Below are 19859 nucleotides of genomic sequence, written 5' to 3' on the forward strand. Positions count from 1 at the left end.
TTCTATGTTTTCGGTACGATTCCGAAGATACCTAATTTATATGGTTTTATTTACATTTTAACCCCTTAACAAAAATCCAAAACTGTGCCAAAAATGTTTTTTCTAGGAGTCGCCATATTCTGACACCTGTAACTTTTTTATACTTCCGTGTACGGGGATGTATAGGGCATCTTTTTTTGCGGGGCCGGGTGTACTTTTTAGATATACCATTTTGGGGAATCATTATTGCTTTGATTGCTTTTTATTCAATTTTTATAGATTTGTAGAGCGGGAGTTTTTAGATACAGGGATATCTAACTTGTATGTGTTTCACAGTGTTTAAGTACTTTTATATGTGTTCTAGGGAAAGGGGGGTGATTTGAACTTTTAATTATTTTTTTTTATTATATTTTTTTACTTTTTAAATTTTTTTAATGCATTTATTAGACCACATAGGAGTCTTGAACTCCAGGGGGTCTGATCAGTAATGCAATAAATTACAATACTAATGCATTGCAATGCATTGAAAAAACCTGCATTTCTATTGCCGGCTACTCTATGAAATAGAAACAGAGCCCAGACAGTCTTGGGAGCCTTCACAGGGCTCCTGGCTGTCATACCAATGTGACACTGGCCCCAAAGCTTGCTCTGGGTGCCAGCGATTACTATCAAAATGACGTTGTCTACACGCCGCTGGTAAAATGGCGCCTCAGTCAGCTTTGACCGAGGCGCCAGAAGGGTTAATACTCCCGAGCGGCCTCCATATTTAAACACCCAGCATCTGCCGTACTAGTACGGCGGATGTCAGGAAGGGATTAAAGGAGTTGTACACCATTACTTGACAGTTCAGGCTCCATGTACATTGACAAATAGGGCCTGTGGAGGCACGGTGACAAAGCAAATGCTCTTATGGGGATCACCTTGCCCAGGGTGCACCAAATTACTTATTTGCATACGATTTAAAAGTTGATCCTCTCTTCAGTATCAAGGTCAGCTCCAGGTTTTGACGGGCCCTTTGACAAAGTCTCGGCGGGCCTCCTGTCAATCATGGAGTTACATCCAGTGAGCGCTGTGTGTCTTTTTAACATTGCATTGAATTTTGGTGGATGCAACGTCTATCAGTTGGCCCCCTTGCGCTCCATGGGCCCTGATATCTTGACCCAGCCCAGCAACATTATAGTTTGATACAAGAAAGCTTTGATCACTACACCACTAACTACTAGAGATGAGCGAGTAGTGTTCGATCGAGTAGGTGTTCGATCGAATACTACGGAATTTGAGATACTCATACTCAATTGAACACTACTAGGCCCTGATGCCTGGCAGAGTGAATTCCAGCCGGAAGACGCCGTGGGGACGCTGCGCCGGGAGAAGACTTCAAGGAGAATCCAGCCCGACCGTCACTTGTGGACTTGGTAAGTATGATTTTATCGAATGTTGCCTACCCCTGAAACGAGCATTTCCCCCCATAGACTATAATGGGGTTCGAAATCCGTTCGAACAGCCGAACAGTGTGCGGCTGTTCGAATCGGATTTCGAACCTCGGACATTTTAGTGTTCTCTCATATCTACTTAACTACCCCTACAACACCATATAAACGATGTGAGTAAGACAACATAGTTCGTAGTCTGTTACTATGGAAACATATAGTAACGCTTAGAGGCTGTAGACACCAAACGGTAAGAGATTTTTAATCAGGACAATTTGCAAAGTTGAATTGTTTTCCATTTAAGACGCCTGAAACAATATAAAAGTTGGCTACAAAGATGGAGATAGTGGATAAGAGTATAGTCTGATGAGGGATACCTTTATTGTAACTTCTTATTGCGCCCTGACTATAGGAATATACAGCCTTCTGGTTATTATCTGTAACAGGCAGAGGGTTCTCATATGACCGTACTGGAAACCAGATGGATTCTATCTTCACGCTATGAGAAAATGTCTCCCTTGTGGTTGCTATTTGATCAAAAAGCTGTGGAACTTGCGCACGTCTTAAAGAAAAATTCCAGTTAATATACAGATAGCGTATTTTTGGCCTGTTTACCATGTCATTAAATGAGTGTTAGGCCTTGTGTTATAATGCACATTTTCAAGCTGGATTTCTGTAGTAATGAGGACCAAAGTTCCTTATAAAATATGTGTTGGATGATATCCAGGAACGCAATAGGATGTAGCCCGAGGCAGACATATCCACCTTGGATAACCCGGCTGCAACAACTGATATAAATAACATTTGCCGTCTTTTGCTGTGTTTTTATTCTGGGGTTTGTACTTCAGCTCCAGTGAAGGAAGTAACTGAACATGATACATGACATAATCTCACCACCCCATGACTCAATGAGAAGGTTTTAGGTTTTATGCAAATAAAGATTAATTTGTATTTGTTCTGCAATTTTTTAAGGGGATGTTCAAAGGTTCCAAACATGTAGAAGACGCTTAAAAACGCAGGCGAGAAAGTCTCATATGAAAACAATGGATACCCAACAGATCCCATTATAGTCATTGGGTTCCCATGGGATCTGTTGTTGTCCCGTTAGGGCGGGTTCACACCTGCGCCCGGTCTCCGCTTTTAGGTGAGAACCTGGACGGGAGACGGAAACCCGGCAGTCAGTTTTCTAACTCATTCACTTGAATGGATTTGCAAAGTGACCGCCCGTGAGCATTTTGTGCCTCTCTGTGGTGAAACAGTTTTTTTAAAACTGGACATAAAGTCCTGCATGTCCGACTTTGTGTCCGGTTAAAAAAAAACAAAAAACAGTTTCCCCACGGACAGGCAGAAGACGCTCACAGGCGGTCACTTTGCAAACCCATTCAAGTGGATGGGTATGAAAACTGACCGCCGGGTTTCAGTCTCCTGTCCAGTTTCTTTAGGCAGAAGATGGAAACCCGAAAAAGGAGACCAGGTGTAGGTGTGAACCCGCCCATAGACTGATCCATTTTAAAGTTTAGTCCGATTCTCAGTTCCTACAAAGGAACTGAAGAACAGATGAAAAAGACGAGAGTGTGAACGTACCTTAAGATGAAGACCCACATAGCGGGCTACAGGAAAAAGCGCTGCAAGAAAAACCTAGATGGAATGCATTGTGGTTTTTTCTGCAGTATTTTTCATAGAAACTCTGGAGAAGTTTCCTCTGCAGACTTTCTGCTCCCGTTATACCAATAAGGAAACCGCCGGCATTTCTGTAGGCAGAACTGACGTGCTGTAAATCGCATCTGGTGACAGACTCCCTTTAATACGTAACTAGGGTTGAGCAATCGGGATCGGAAAAGATCGGATTCCGATCTTTTACCGCGGGATCGTGGTCAGAGGTTATTTCCCAAAATGCTTACTGGCCAATCATTGAGGGAAAAGCTAAAAATGATTGGTCAGTATCCAAGCATTGTGGGAAATAACCTCCGATCCCGCGGGAAAAGATCAGAATTGGAATCCGATCTTTTCCGATCCCGATCCCTCAACCCTAAGCGTAAATAAAACTTACACCAATTTACGATTTTCTGGCAGTTTTTGTGTTATTAATACATTTTTTATTATAAGTGTTTTTAACAAATTTGTTGATATACTGGGTTACAGTTACCTTTAAGGTACCAAATAATTGGTAAAATTAGGACAATATGAAATTGCTTAGAACCTCGGACTGACACCGATCACATCCCTATGGAGATATAGTAATTCTATGGTTATCTATAGGGAATGTCAGATTGCCTGATATACATGGTGGAGACTGTTGTGAGACCACCCATGGTCTAGTGAAGACTGATGAAGGAGCCATAAGGAATCGGACTTGATGTACTGGAGCTTTGATTGTATTACTGGATTGCTATCTCTGTATGGAATCTGTATGTTTGCCATATTCTTCTTCTGATCTCTTACGCCGGGCTGCCTGTCGGTCACCACTCAGAGGGGTGGAGGGGTGTCCCCTCCCCATTAATACAGCAGACTCTTAGATATAAGATTACGGTATCCTTTCACCACTCGTATAATGGAAACATAAGAATATTTTTGTTCCATCTGGTCTGTCCCTGGAATATAATGGGCAGCATTTTTAGCTGACAGATCTGGACCCGTCATCTCTCCTGAAATGTCTGCTTTAGTAAAAACCTCTATTCTTTATAATATGAGTCCATAATTTTGGATAGTCTTTTCTTAGAGCTTTGCATGGTTACGTTCCTCTGTTGTTCCTCTTAGAAATGTATGAATAAATTAGTAATTGGATGTTGTGCTGCGGGAACCTCACAAGGTTTGCTACACTAGGTTCACCCTAGTCTTTCCAGTCCTTGGGTTCACTTTGGGGCCCAAAAAATGGAAAGCCTATCTGCTTAAAAAGCAGTTACCAGCAGAAACCCATGGACCCCATATAATGGGATCTGCCCAGTTTCTTCCTAAAATCAGCAAAGAGAAAATAGGGCTGCTTGCAGAACTTTTCTCTCCACCTATTTTAAGTGGAATGGGAGATGGAGTGCCCAAACGCTAGTGTGAACCGACCCTTAGTTCAATCAGAACCACAATTGCTATTGTTATAATCTGGGGTTTCTTCGGACCCCAGTGTATAATAAACGGAGGCGCATAGGAGGTGAGTAAACTTTACATAGTCATGCTCACCTTCCAGGGCTCCATCATGGTGTCCACTATGGGTTCCCATCGTCTTTATGCCTCCTGAATTATGTCAGGGTCCCCAATCGCAGGCCTCAGTGGTCCCCCATGGGTGCTGACTAGTGTTGAGCGAATAGTAGATACGAATACCTCGCTCCCATAGGAATGCGTGTTAGCGGCCGGCAAAGATTCACAGCGCTTAACCCCTTGGTGTTGGGCCGCTTACACGCATTCCTATGGGAGCGAGGTATTCGACGAATAGTTTCGAATACTATTTGCTCCACACTAGTGCTGACATTATTCAGGAGGACGAGGATGTGCACCAGACACAGCAATGGAGCCCAGGAAAGATGACTATGACTATATGTAATGTTTAAGCACCTCCCCTAATTTATCACTTGGGGGTATGATCCTATACACTGTGACCTTATACACTGTCCAATCTGTCCTGCCAATACTACGGAATGATCAGAGAAAATGGCGACACCCAGTTGTCAATTTAGGCTAGGTTCACATTTGCGCCTGGCATCTGTCCTCTTGCAAACCGTTTAAAAAAAATTCCAAAAAGGATTCCTAATGGTTACACAGCAGATACCCAAATCCGTCTTTTTAGGGAGCCTTCACACGGAGTAAACGTGCGTGTATTTTTGCAAAAATACGCCTGTAAAATGTCATTGAAGTCAATGGGAGTCTTATTTTTACACGTGTATTTTGCAAAAATACACGCGCGTTTACTCCGTGTGAAGGCTCCCTTTGATGGATTAACCAATGGATGTCCATAAAAAAAAACTGACTGTACCCCTTTTTGACCAATTGTTTCCGCTACCCCCTTCTTTATACTGAGCATGTGCAGAGGGAAAAACGGACACAGATTACTATCCATTGGTAATCCATTTATAATTCGCTTTCCATAGACCTCAATGTTAAAAAAATCAGATCGGCAGTGTGCAAAATTATACAAAAACAGAATTTTCTTTCATGTTATTTCATTTTGTATGATACCGAATCTCGTGTATGTATAATATGTGCAGCCCCTTGTACACACTGGCGCACCCACATTACAGCCAGTCAGTGACTACTATAATAAATGATCAATTACTGTGGTACGGCTCAATATACACAGGAATTACATTACCATACATGGATTTATGGCTCTGTATATCATCAGGTTTACAACCTCTCCCTCTCATACACTTACAGAGAACACATTGAGCCTATTACACTCACACAGGGCCGACATTGTCAAACACAAACCCATCAAATTTACTGAGATTTCCAAGAAGGGGTCTCCAGAATATTGTGTAGACATAATAGAAAAACGTTCCTTTGACCCTTAATAGTAAGTTTTTGGATACAGGGTAAAACTGTAACTATGAAGCATGACATATAGGGGCTGTCTGAGATGAGGAACTGTTATTTATTTTCATAAACAGTGCCACTCTTTTCCATGGCTGTGTTTGGTATTGCAGCTCTGACCCGTTCAGACCGGGGCTGTTTTCCGAAATCCATGTTACTTCTCGTTCTAATTTATTGCAACCTTTTTAAGGTTACAATTCCTTTATTTTTTTTAACCCTTGAAGAGGCTTAACATAATACACTCTGCACACTCACCACTTGCTTTGGCCAGGACCTGGGATCCTAATGGAGACTATCATCTGGATCCCCAGCCAGATGGCAAGGTGAGTATACAGTGTTTGTCATTATAAAACTCTGCAGGGGTTAAAAAGTGAATCGAACACCCCTTTAATACTCCTATATGCAATAGAGAACAAGAGGGACTGAATCATTATTATTTTTTTTATGTAGATTGTGAGCCCCATATAGGGATCACAACGTACATTTTTTTTTTCTGTCCTATCAGTATGTCTTTGTAGAATGGGAGGAAATCCACACAAACACAGGGAGAACATACAAACTCCTTACAGATGTTGTTCCTGGTGGGATTTGAACCCAGGACAGTCCTGCTGACTGTGACATCCCAAATCCCTTCCTCTGAAGCCAACGATTAGTCTTAGCAGTCACATGACTACTGAGGCCAATCAGTGGCCTCAGGAAGAGATCCCGGGATGTCATTGAGCCACCGTGTTGCCCCAAGGGGGACTGAATTTATCACAATGTGTAGACAAGACTTAAAAGGGTTGTCCAGACAAAAGAAATTGGCCTCTCAACCAGGTCCGGTCCTCCTGGTCCATTGTTGTCTTTTGGAGGCCTCAGCAAAGGGCACAAGACGTTACTACCTGTGACATCCCGGGGTCTCGTCCTGAGGCCACTGATTGGCCTCAGTAGTCATGTGACTGCTAAGACTAATCGTTGGCTTCAGAGGAAGGGATTTGGGATGTCACAGTCAGCAGGACTGGACCGTGCTGAGAGGACACCGGAGAATCAGGAACAGGTGAGTATGATTTTTTTCCCCCCGCCCCTGGATGATTTAAAAGATATTATTTTTATGCCTGGACAACCCCTTTAAATCTGATCAGAAATAAGTATTGTCTGTGGGTCCTATTCTAGTTAAAGGGGACCATGCACAATACTCATTGAGCATTGAACAACGACTGTCCGGTGAGCAACTGTGCCCATCAATGTCTGACGTGGGAATGTATACCTGGACAACACCTTTAACCCTTAAGTACTATCATGGTGTCTGTCATAATGATATTTGTATGATAGTGGTGTATGATAGACACCGTGATAGTACTTAAGGGTTAAGATCTATTTAGTTAAAGGGATTTTCCAGGCTAAAAATATTCCTGATCTATTTTAAGGATTAGTTCATCAATATCAGATTAGTGGAGGGGTTTGACACTGATCAGATAGTCTTAATAGATGATACACTGAGAATAGAGCCAGAAGTAGTGCCGTTCTCCATGGAGTGGTCAGACCAGGTACTGCAGATCAATTCTCATTTATTTGAATGGAACGTAAGTTGCGTTGACTAAATTTCACCACTACACAGAGAACAGCGCTGTCTGCTTCCTGCTCCGTTCTCTGTGTATCCGCTGCTGTATTCTGTAATACACGACAACTTATGTGAAGTTACAACTGAGCCTATTTTTCTTTACTGAACACGTCACATAATTAGAAAAACACACCAGATATCTGATATCATTAGAAAAATAAGTAGAACTGGCCACCTGGACGGACGGACAGGACGTGCTCTCCCGGCCATTTTTCCAAGGCTGTTTACATCCTGTCTCTTTCCTGTGTTTGTTTTTAGACAAGGTGTGTTTAATATCGCCAGAATTTTATTTTAGATGCTATCAAGCAGAAAACTAAATATTCGGGTCATACAATAGTCTGAGCGTAAATTCCTGGGCATTTGCTACATGGAAACAATGTACGATATGGTGCGTAATAACCAAAATAAACACATCGTGTATTAAGTCAATGTTATGTCATATCTTATGTTATAGCCAGGAGAGGCCGCATTAGTATCATGTATACCAGGGGTAGGGAACGTACGGCTCTCCAGCTGTTGCAAAACTACAACTCCCAGCATGCATACTTGCTCTGCTGTTCTTGGAACTCCCATGAGAGTGAATGGAGCATGATGGGAGTTGTAGTTTCACAGCAGCTGGAGAGCCGAAGGTTCCCTATCCCTGATGTATACTATATCTATATACTCATGCTATACATCTAATAGTATAGCATTATATGCTGGGCATGGAAATGAATAGATGACTATGTAATGTATGGACTTGTCAGGCTGTCTGGTTTGTATCATTATAGGGTGACCTAGTCTATGATGGCCATACATGATAATAGCGAATATGGACAGTAGCTACACCAACACCTGTAGTGGCTATACCAACAACTATACTGGCTACACCAACACCTGTAGTGGCTATCCCAACAGAGATAGTGGCTACACCAACACCTATAGTGGCTATACCAACACCTATAGTGATTATACCAACAACTATACTGGCTAGCCCAACACAGATAGTTCCTACACCAACACCTATAAAGGCTATACTAGCACCTATAGCGACTATACCTACACCTACAGTGGCTAGCCCAACACAGATAGTGGCTACACCAAAACCTAGAGTGACTATACCAATAACTATACTGGCTAGCGCAACAAAGATAGTGGCTACACCTACACCTAGAGTGACTATACCAATAACTATACTGGCTAGCGCAACAAAGATAGTGGCTACACCTACACCTAGAGTGACTATACCAATAACTATACTGGCTAGCCCAACACCTATAGTGGCTATACCATCACCTATAGTGATTATACCAACAACTATACTGGCTAGCCCAACACAGATAGTTCCTACACCAACACCTATAGTGACTATACCAATAACTATACTGGCTAGCCCAACACAGATAGTGACTATATCAACATCTATAATGGCTATCCTAACAACAATAGTGGCTACAAAACAACTTTGATTTTTGTGCCTGTTTCTTTTGCTGTTGATCACATTAAAATGAGTCTATCATGTTCCCCAGGCCACCACTGTGTTGCAGAGTACATTGCATACCTTTGTCACTGTTGTAAATTTGGAGTCTAATGAAAATGAAACATTTGGTGCACTGGGGGCGGGGCTTCCGCTGTTGGAGCACTGTTCTTACTGCTCAAGAAGAATTGGTGATGTCAAAGTGGTGGAAGGATCAACTCTCATAGGGAAGGCACAGGCAGAAGATAGTAGGGCTCTGAAGACCAAGAGCAATGTTTTAGGAAGATGAAGGCCCGCCCCAATGCACCAACTGCCTCATTTACATAACACTCCAAAGGTATTTTTCTCCAAATCTACAAAAGGTGACATACATAAGAAAGATATGATAATTATCATTGTAACTTTGTAAGTAACATGGTAATGTTAGCTGTATATACGTGGGGGAAGTAGATAGATAGATAGATAGATAGATAGATAGATAGATAGATAGATAGATAGATAGATAGATGATAGATAGATAGATAGATAGATAGATAGATAGGAGATAGATAGATAGATAGATAGATAGATAGATAGATAGGAGATAGATAGATAGATAGGAGATAGATAGATAGATAGATAGATAGATAGATAGATAGATAGATAGATAGATATAGATAGATAGATAGATAGATTTATATATCTATCCATCCAGCTAAGTGATTCCATCTACAAGGGAATCCCTGAAGAGTTTCCATAGCTCTTGTTATTGTTGTGTTCTGGGGAACCTCTGATCAGGGCTCAAGGAAACCAGCCAAGGGAACTCTGATCTAGACAGATTTTGATTAGATAAGAAACTTGTACAGTACTGCAGCTGGAGAAAGGGGATGAGATTCTGCTGCTGCTGACTCTGCTTATTTTAGAAGAAACCTTGAAATCAGGAAACAGTGCAGGAAATAGTAAAAATATAAAATACTTAATAAAGGCCTGACACGAGAAAACACTTCAAAAAGCACTACAAAAAAAAGTTTCAAAATCTGCTTAAAAACCTTATCTATCTCCTATCTATCTATCTATCTATCTATCTATCTATCTCCTATCTATCTATCTACTATCTATCTATCTATCTATCTATCTATCAATCATCTATCTATCCTCTATTTTTCTATCCACCTATCTATTCATCTAATATATATCTATCTCATGATCTATTTTGCGCATTATCTATCTATCTATCTATCTATCTATCTATCTATCTATCTATCTATCCATCCATCTATTTAATATCTATCTATCTATCTATCTATCTATCTATCTATCTATCTATCTATTATCTATCTGTATCTATCTATATCTCTATCTATCTATTTATCTATCTATCTATCTCAAATCTATCTAATATTATTCTACAGATTACAAGTATTATTAGATTACAATGTGCACTTTATTTGCATTGACTTGAGATATAAAAGCGGTTTCTATAGGAGTCTATGAGAACTATCCTGCACAATCCTTCTCTTTCCCCTCCAGGTAAGGCTGGCTCTGCCCATAGCGGCAGCAGGTTGCTTCTCCTAGACAGGCATATAATGAGAATACAAGCCATATATACATCGGGTTAATCCCATAAAATCTGTTCAATCAACAAAAAATGAAAACCACATTGCAGAGAATCCAGTGTATCAGCGAACAGATTTCTTCTTCTTCATCATCTTTTATGCACTTATTATATTGAAAAGAATATATTATCCTCAACTTATGTTATGGCATACAAATGAGCAAATCTGCTTCCAGAACAATAAAGCCCTGTATAGTTTAATATGCACGATCACGGTGCAGCCTTGCTATAAATAGGGCGCTCTAAAACAAAAAAAAAAACATGAAAAATGACAAAAAATGCAGAAGCGGGAAAGTGCATGGTGGCATATGGCAATGAGAGAGTGATCGGGATACATACCCCGTGTCTGTGGTCTGACATGCCTCTGTAGACTGAGCGCTCCTGGGATAACCTGCAGAAGTAATGTGCCGTCTCTTGTTCACACAGCCCTTCTCGTGGTCATTGAAGAGGCCCTTGGATGGAGCGGGGTTCACAGCATTAGTATCTGCTAGGTCTGGCGGGTATCCATTCAACATGCCATTGCCAGACTTGGTGTCTGTAGCTTCGTGTTGGTAGCCGTCAGTCCTGTGCTGATATGTGGAAAGCGTGCTCTTCGACACTCTGTACCCATGAGAAACTAGGAGGTCCTCTACGCTGAACATGCTGCGCTTCCTGGAGGAACAGCTATGCCGGGGCAAACCTTACTTTCAAAGGGTCTTTCATCACTGGAAGGAAGAAGAGTAAAATAAATATCACTCAGCAGCACGTGCTCCACGCTGCTTCAGGAATCCTGGCTTTTTTCATGACATACTTTGTTTAGTTACCTAACGTTAAATTATATGCAGATGCTCTGATGAGTAATGGAAGGATCCTGCCAAGATAAGGAACAAGTACGCTGCTGCAGCCGGAGAAAGGGATGAGATTCTGCTGCTGCTGCTGACTCGGCTTATTTTACAAGGTGCCTTGGAATCGGGAAACAGTTTAGGAAATAGTAAACATATAAAGTACTCTGTGATGGACTGACATAACATGGAGGAGGCCGTATGTTAGCGGGTCACTGCCGCGGTGCCCTGTGATGAGCCATAGTGTGCCAAGCAGAACTGGAGTGGAAATACCCCCGGGAAAACAATACTGATATGATAGGGACGAAAACAAGCAAGGTTATATTCTGTCATTCGTTGTGTGTTAGAGAAGCTTGGAAAGCAATTCAGAAAACGAGTACAATGGGCAAGAGATTGAGACAAGGTGCGGAACAAATACTGTAAAGTCAGGCCACGTTCACATCTGCGTTCGGCCATTCTGTTCCCCTATCTGCGTGAAGACTCCAGACTCCATTAGGGTCCATTCACACGGAGGAAAATGGTGAGGAATTTGGTGTGGCAAAAAAAGCGCCTCCCGTTGACTTCAATGGGTTCCTTTTTCTGCTGAAGTCAATGGGAGGCTTTTTCAGCGCTGAAATGCCACACCAAATTCCTCACCATTTTCCTCCGTGTGAATGGACCCTTATAGTCTAGGGGCCTGCGGGTTTCCTTAGGTAACCGCTTTTTTATACGGATTAAGTTTCCGTTTGGGGGTCCCAGGAAACCCGAATGCAGATGTAAACCGGGCCTAAGAATGCGTTCAGAAAAGAGAAGTGTAAATCCCATCAATATTTAGTGTGACCTTTACCCTTTGCAGGAGGAATCCTGGAAGTGATGATACGGCCCCCACATGGGCTCAATATCATCCAGTCTGTCTGGGATGACATGACGACACAGACGTATTGGAGTAAGCCTACATCCACAGAAGATCTGTGCTTTGTTCTCCAAGATGGCGGGAACAACCTCCCTGCCCCGAGTTATTTCAAAAACTGTCTGCAAATTACCGAGAAGAATTGATGGGAAGCAAAGGGCAAAGGTCACACCGAATATTGATGGGATTTACATTTCTTTTTTGTTCATTCCCTTTGCATTTTGTTAACTGGCAAAAAAAAGAAACTATTAACCCTTCTATTTCTGCAAGCATTCTTACTCTGCAGCATTATTTTATTTTTTTCAGAACAGTTCTGTATATCGCTAATATATAGGTGTTTCCATAAAATTTGCAGAATGGGAATGTAGTCGTTTCCACCTGCAGCAAGAATGGTGTGAAAATGAGGCCCAGCAGGGGAAATCTCAGTTATAACCAGACTGTCTGCATGCTATCATAGCCTGTTATGTGTCCTTTGCTGACTAAAGACTACTAAAGCAGTGGTCTGTATTATGCTAATGGAGGTATAGCAGGGAGGTAACTATATGGGTATGCACCTAGGCCCTGAAGTTTCTGAGTGGCAAAAAAGTGGAGTTGGAGTAATGCCTGGTTCACATCTGCGTTTGGTAATCCGTTCGGGGGGAATACCAAACGCATTGGCAAGCAGAGAGCTTATGAGAGCGCACGGACCCCATAGACTATAATAGCACTGCAAGTTCCTCCACTGCCCTACATTTAGAGGGAAGAAGGTTCCTACACCAACATAAGAGAGGGTTCTTTACTGTAAGAGTAGAAAGACTATGGATCTCTCACCCAGAAGAAGTCATGGTGGACTTACTAAAACAGTTCAAGGAAACGAGTCGTCCTCTGTGACGTTACTTAGTGCTTTGCTGATATGGGCTGAAAATATCAGGACTGTGGAATTGGTAGGTCAAACCACCGACTATTTTTCCATGGCCGGACTCTTACAGTCCTATGAAAAAGTTTGGGCACCCCTATTAATCTTAATCATTTTTTGTTCTAAATATTTTGGTGTTTGCAACAGCCATTTCAGTTTGATATATCTAATAACTGATGGACACAGTAATATTTCAGGATTGAAATGAGGTTTATTGTACTAACAGAAAATGTGCAATATGCATTAAACCAAAATTTGACTGGTGCAAAAGTATGGACACCCTTATCATTTTATTGATTTGAATTCCCACAACTACTTTTTACTGACTTAGTGAAGCACAAAATTGGTTTTGTAACCTCAGTGAGCTTTGAACTTCATAACCAGATGTATCCAATCATAAGAAAAGGTATTTAAGGTGGCCAATTGCAAGTTGATCTCCTATTTGAATCTCCTCTGAAGAGTGGCATCATGGGCTACTCAAAACAACTCTCAAATGATCTGAAAACAAAGATTGTTCAACATAGTTGTTCAGGGGAAGGATACAAAAAGTTGTCTCAGAGATTTAACCTGTCAGTTTCCACTGTGAGGAACATAGTAAGGAAATGGAAGACCACAGGGACAGTTCTTGTTAAGCCCAGAAGTGGCAGGCCAAGAAAAATATCAGAAAGGCAGAGAAGAAGAATGGTGAGAACAGTCAAGGACAATCCACAGACCACCTCCAAAGAGCTGCAGCATCATCTTGCTGCAGATGGTGTCACTGTGCATCGGTCAGCAATACAGCGCACTTTGCACAAGGAGAAGCTGTATGGGAGAGTGATGAGAAAGAAGTCGTTTCTGCACGTACGCCACAAATAGAGTTGCCTGAGGTATGAAAAAGCACATTTGGACAAGGCAGCTTCATTTTGGAAACAAAAATTGAGTTGTTTGGTTATAAAAAAAGGCGTTATGCATGGCGTCCAAAAAGAAACAGCATTCCAAGAAAAACACATGCTACCCACTGTAAAATTTGGTGGAGGTTCCATCATGCTTTGGGGCTGTGTGGCCAATGCCGGCATCGGGAATCTTGTTAAAGTTGAGAGTCGCATGGATTCCACTCAGTATCAGCAGATTCTTGAGAATAATGTTCAAGAATCAGTGACGAAGTTGAAGTTACGCCGGGGATGGATATTTCAGCAAGACAATGATCCAAAACACCGCTCCAAATCCTCAGGCATTCATGCAGAGGAACAATTACAATGTTCTGGAATGGCCATCCCAGTCCCCAGACCTGAATATCATTGAACATCTGTGGGATGATTTGAAGCGGGCTGTCCATGCTCGGCGACCATCTAACTTAACTGAACTTGAATTGTTTGTCCAAAATACCTTTATCCAGGATCCAGGAACTGATTAAAAGCTACAGGAAGCGACTAGAGGCTGTTATCTTTGCAAAAGGAGGATCTACTAAATATTAATGTCACTTTTCTGTTGAGGTGCCCATACTTTTGCACCGGTCAAATTTTGGTTTAATGCATATTGCACATTTTCTGTTAGTACAATAAACCTCATTTCAATCCTGAAATATTACTGTGTCCATCAGTTATTAGATATATCAAACTGAAATGGCTGTTATAAACACCAAAATATTTAGAACAAAAAATGATTAAGATTAATAGGGGTGCCCAAACTTTTTCATAGGACTGTATAAATGATAGACAGTCAGGGCCAAGATAGAAGAAGTGAAGATCCTCTAATCTATTATACAAGAATTTTTGGTAAGAGTTGGTAACTTTTTCCCACTCCAACTCCACCCAAAACTCTGGCTCCAACTCTACAGCCCAAGAATACGGACATCAAACACTTCCTGCTCTGGCCACCTCCTCCTGTAGATTATCTGCACATAATATTGCTAATACTGAGCTTTCAGCTTTATTTTATGTAGGGAGTGGAGAACTCACTGTAATACGAAGAGAATACAGGGAGAAGGCAAAACAGGAAGTGTGTGACGAGAAATTTCAACCAATAACAGCCAAGCAGGATGTGATGTCAGAGGAGGCGCCATTTTCACAACTTCTCCTGTAGAGTGCAGGAAAACCCTACTTTAGAGATATTCATATGTCCTAAATATGAGGCAGACAGAAATAATACTTGATCTATGTTCACACTAGATTTTGAGCCTCTCCGGCCTAGTTTCTGCTTAAAGTCGGTGGAGGTGGTCCAGCGTGTAACTGCATTTTATGCGGATAGGGTTTCCATCGTGGGCTTGAGGGACAGATACCCAAATGCTACTGTGAACCTAGAGTGAGTTTGACTTAGGCTAAGGCCCCACGTAGTGGGCAAAAGCAGAAAAACACAGCAGGAAAAATCGTGGTGGCAGTGCAACGTGGTTTTTCCTGCTGTGCTTTTCCCAGAAAATCCATCCATCCATCTGTGGAATTTCTGCTTCCATTATATCTATAGGGAAACCGGCGGCGTTTCTGCACATATAATTGACATGCTGCGATTTACAAAACTGCAATGGTTTTGTGAATCGTAGCTTGCCCACTGCGCGTATTTTACTGCAAAGTGGGCATGGGATTCGCTAGACTGTAATGTTTTTTCCTTCCATTCTTATGTCTGTAAATATTCATTTTCTCTCTATAACTGTGCTGAGTGGGCGGGCTCATTGTGGTCTGAGCCAATCAGATGCCTCCCCTGTTGCACCTCCTCCCCTCTCACAGCATGAGTCTCAAATCTAGATATAGAGACTGTACATCATTTTCTTCTCACTCTTTCTTTTTTCATCGTATCCGAGTCTCGCTTAGGTGTTGGACTACAGCTCTATTCCCCTTCTTCTTCATTGTCTTCAGTTACCATGTTACTGAGGACATACTTTTTACCGGCTGAGAAAGGAAAGGGGAAGAAATGTCAGCTTGAGCGGTTTCTTGCACTGACATGCACTACTGCTATATGTAAAGAATATTCTATAATGCTTTAAGGATTACTTTGCTGTTGATGTGATTATAAAGCTGAGATCACACTTTACCCGAGCAATTGTCTTCCCAGCACTTAGAGCCTGGGAATGTATTGCCAGTATTACACTGTGTGAACATAATGTACAAGGGAAAAAACACAGCAATCTGGCCTCTCTACAGTAATGAATACACAGTACATTGTTTTCACATTACTTTGCCAAGTTTTCACTGTGACTGATTTCATATTTTAAGGCCAAAGACATATAAACATTTCTTTTGTGAATTTTAAGCTTCACGGGTTCACGGAGTAAGTAACCCTATAGTCTGGGTCCCTAAGGCCAATGCTTTGTAGAGTCAAACTTCAGGTCCTCGCTGTTCTGTAATAGCAACCTCAGTCTGCACTCATAGGATTGCCTTATACAACCTAAGAGGTTTAAAAGTTTGATTCAGGGGTGTAACTTGAGAGGGTGCAGTCGCAACGAGGCCCAGGAGCCTTAGGGGGCCATAAGCACTGGCATCAGTATTGAGATTGCAGCTTCCATCTGGCCCATAAGCCAAGGAGACCCACAGATTCCCCGAACCACACTAAGGTGGATTAAAATTACGTTCTCAATGGATGAGAGGTAACCATAAATAATCAGGAGGCTCCAGCCAGTTTTCTAGTAAGCGTTATAATAAACATGTTGGGCCAGGGCGTCCCCACCCTGCTCTGTTCACATTCACAGTAAGTGTCCACTGTCCATATTTCCCTCAATGTGTTCTGTTAGAAGTCTTATATAAGGGAAGCAAGTGAGAGCTCACTGACCTAGAACTTCCACCTGTAATAACTTTCTCCCTCTCAGCTCTTAAAAGCAGGAGTCAGGCAGAGCTTCATGAAGCCGCATTTCGTAGAAATACACTAGAGATTCTGCACACAGCACTCACAGATAGCAGAAACTGTGAAGCAGGTGAGTTTTAGAACCCGGTTGCTAGGGACACACCTATTATATGACTGAATTTCTGCTTCCTTATACACAACAGGCAAAAATGTTATGTTCAGTAGCACAGAGGGGATACAGGGAAACAGGTAAGATGGAGTTTGTTGAGCAAGGGAGGGGGTCTGATAACTGCCAGGAGGGATTTCATAATTTATGATATAATTACGATAGGTTCACACTAGCACCCGGAGTCTGATCTGAGATTTCCATCTTCTGCATGCAGAAGACGGAAAGCTGTCAGAGCGAGTCCGGCCGTGAGAGGCGGTGAGCGTTTTAGGCTCTCCACTGCGAAACCGTTTTTTTAAAACCGGACACAGAGTACTGCATGTCCGACTCTGTGTCCGATTTTAAAAAACCAGTTTCGCGGCGGAGAGCATAAAACGTTCACCGGCGCTCACGGCCGGACATCTTTCAAACCCATTCAAATGAATGGGTATGAAAGAGTCCTGCAGGTTTCCATCTCCTGCTCAGTTTTGTGCAGGAAACGGAAACCTGTATGAACGGAGACCGGGCGCAGATGTGAATGAGCCCTAACGTAGTACACAGGAAGTCAGAGAGACAGAAGGCAGACTGACCTGTACAGCAGAGCCCAATCTATGACGTGTACCCAGTCCCCTTAACAGTCACACTAAAATTGCAAAAACGCTCCTACAGCCAAGGCCGCACGTTGTGAAAATGCAACATTTTGGCCGCAGCAGAAAAAATGCTGTGTTTTATATTACCTGCAAAGTGGAAGTAATTCTGGCTAATCCCATCCACACGTTGCAGAAAAAAAAATTGCAGCAGAAATGTTGCAATTTCAACAACCGTTCCGATTTCGTAAATTGCGGCATGTCAATTATACCTACAGAAATGCTGGCGTTTTCTGTATAGGTACAATCCACCTCAGTTTTTCCCGCAGCGCTTTATGGCTACGGCCCGCTACAGTTTTTATTACTTTTTGTTTTTGAGATGTAAATGGTTTTGTTAATCGCAGAGAGTCCGCTGCGTATATTTTTACGCAATGGGGCCCCGACATGAATGTACATGTCATGAAGTTAATGTGAGAGCGTAAAAGTACAAGAAATGAAACAACGCCCTATGCAAATAACAGATGAGCCCCTTATTCTACTATACGTAATGGTGTCATGTATCATCCGCACCTACACGAATATCTTACACTTTAGGACATTTCCACAATTTTGTTCTGCTGCCATTTTTATTCCATAAGCACATCTAACCATATGAGAAGTTCTACATTTGTTTGGCCTGGCGAAATCCATAACCACATAATGAAATGGCCTCCCATGAAGTTGTACGTCCTTGCTCTACATCAGAACCATTCATCTCCATGCTCCTTACCCTCACCCGTGCAAAGAGCCAGAAAGTCTCCATAAATGGCTATGGAAGCGATATTTCATGTTTGAAGTTAATCCTCCGACTCACAGCTGGATCACCACTGGCCCCTGTCCAAAGTTAAAACAGACAGCCACTTGGATGTTCTTCGCTAAGAATCCTGTCTTTTGTAAAACCGCACATAAAGATACACAAACAAGAGGCTTTAATGGCTGCACCCACATGCACGGCGCAGCCCAAGATCTCCTTTGTAACAAGCAAGTCCTTCCCAATGGACACATAATATCAACAGCAACGTGAGAGGATCATGAAGAAGTGTAATGATATTCACATCAACGTAAATCATCCAGTACAGTTAATAGTTTAACCATATTGATGCCACTTTATTTACGGATCGTCTGCACCAAGTATATATGTCTGGCAGGTAATGAATTTCTTGCAGGTATTATATGGCAAATGTTGGCAAGGGCAGGCATACTTGAGAATGGAAGCTAAGAAGAGTGCTTGGATAAATGGCTATTAGCTGATGTATGACATCCAGGAGATGTCTCTATGAGCCCTGACAGCCCCGTGCATCTGACTGTAATGGAGTTTGACAAGTGAACTTCTATGAGTAAGACGGGGATGTTTGGATGTGCGGGGCTGGAAAGCTCTTCCACCTGCTTAGTGTTAAAGGAGTTCTCTATAATTTACTACATAGGAAATGTGAAATGGCAGTACATAGTTATGATACTGTAATATAGCGGCAAAATATTCTGTAGAGCAGTACAGAGGGTGTCCCTACTTGGGCTCATAATCCAATACCCCTGTTTTAGGCATTCACAAATTAGGGACAATTACATAGGAGGCTGTGCAGGGCTTAGATAATAGGGTTAAACCTCTGTATCACCTCCATTGCTGTGTTTAATATAATCTAGACTGTTGGACAGATGTTTTGTCACCCGTGCAATACGACTGCATCTACCTGATGGCCATAACAGACTTAACGGGAACCTGTCAGGGCATTTTTGCACCCCCCAATGAGCACCAGCAGCTATTGTATCTAGTGTTACACTTTATAATCAAATAGCAAAACCCAAAGTTATAAAGTCTTAAAAGTCATCTCCGCATTTACAAATATAACTGAACTAGTCACTTTGGGTGGCACCTTAGTTTTTTAGTCACAGACCCTTGGTGGTTATTTCTGCACTATATCATACCTACAGGAAGTAATAGATAAGTTTCCTACTTCAGATGGGTCCTCACCTCTGCCTTAAGACGATTGCAAATGACCTTTTCCGAGATCAGTGTGCTATCCGTGGTTCCCCCGCCCCAATTCATATATATGGGTCTGTAAAGAAGACCGTGAATTACACAGTCACGTGTGCGGGCCGACAGTTTGGCCGCAAAATATAGAGCAGGTCCTATTCCTGTCCTATTTTACTGCCCTTCT

General features: G+C 42.0%; 1 protein-coding gene across 1 annotated transcript in view; it reads right to left on the reverse strand.

Moving 5' to 3' along the window:
• The window catches only part of JCAD (junctional cadherin 5 associated), a 96710-nt gene that overhangs the window by 17903 nt on the left and 58948 nt on the right, over positions 1 to 19859 (reverse strand). The window contains exon 3 of the mRNA XM_075271598.1: positions 10917 to 11281. Within this exon, the coding sequence (XP_075127699.1) occupies positions 10917 to 11218 (302 nt within the window). The 5' untranslated portion in view covers positions 11219 to 11281. The remainder of the gene's footprint in view (positions 1 to 10916; positions 11282 to 19859) is intronic.

This window comes from Leptodactylus fuscus, chromosome 4 (genome assembly GCF_031893055.1).
Source record: "Leptodactylus fuscus isolate aLepFus1 chromosome 4, aLepFus1.hap2, whole genome shotgun sequence".
Taxonomy (NCBI): domain Eukaryota; kingdom Metazoa; phylum Chordata; class Amphibia; order Anura; family Leptodactylidae; genus Leptodactylus; species Leptodactylus fuscus.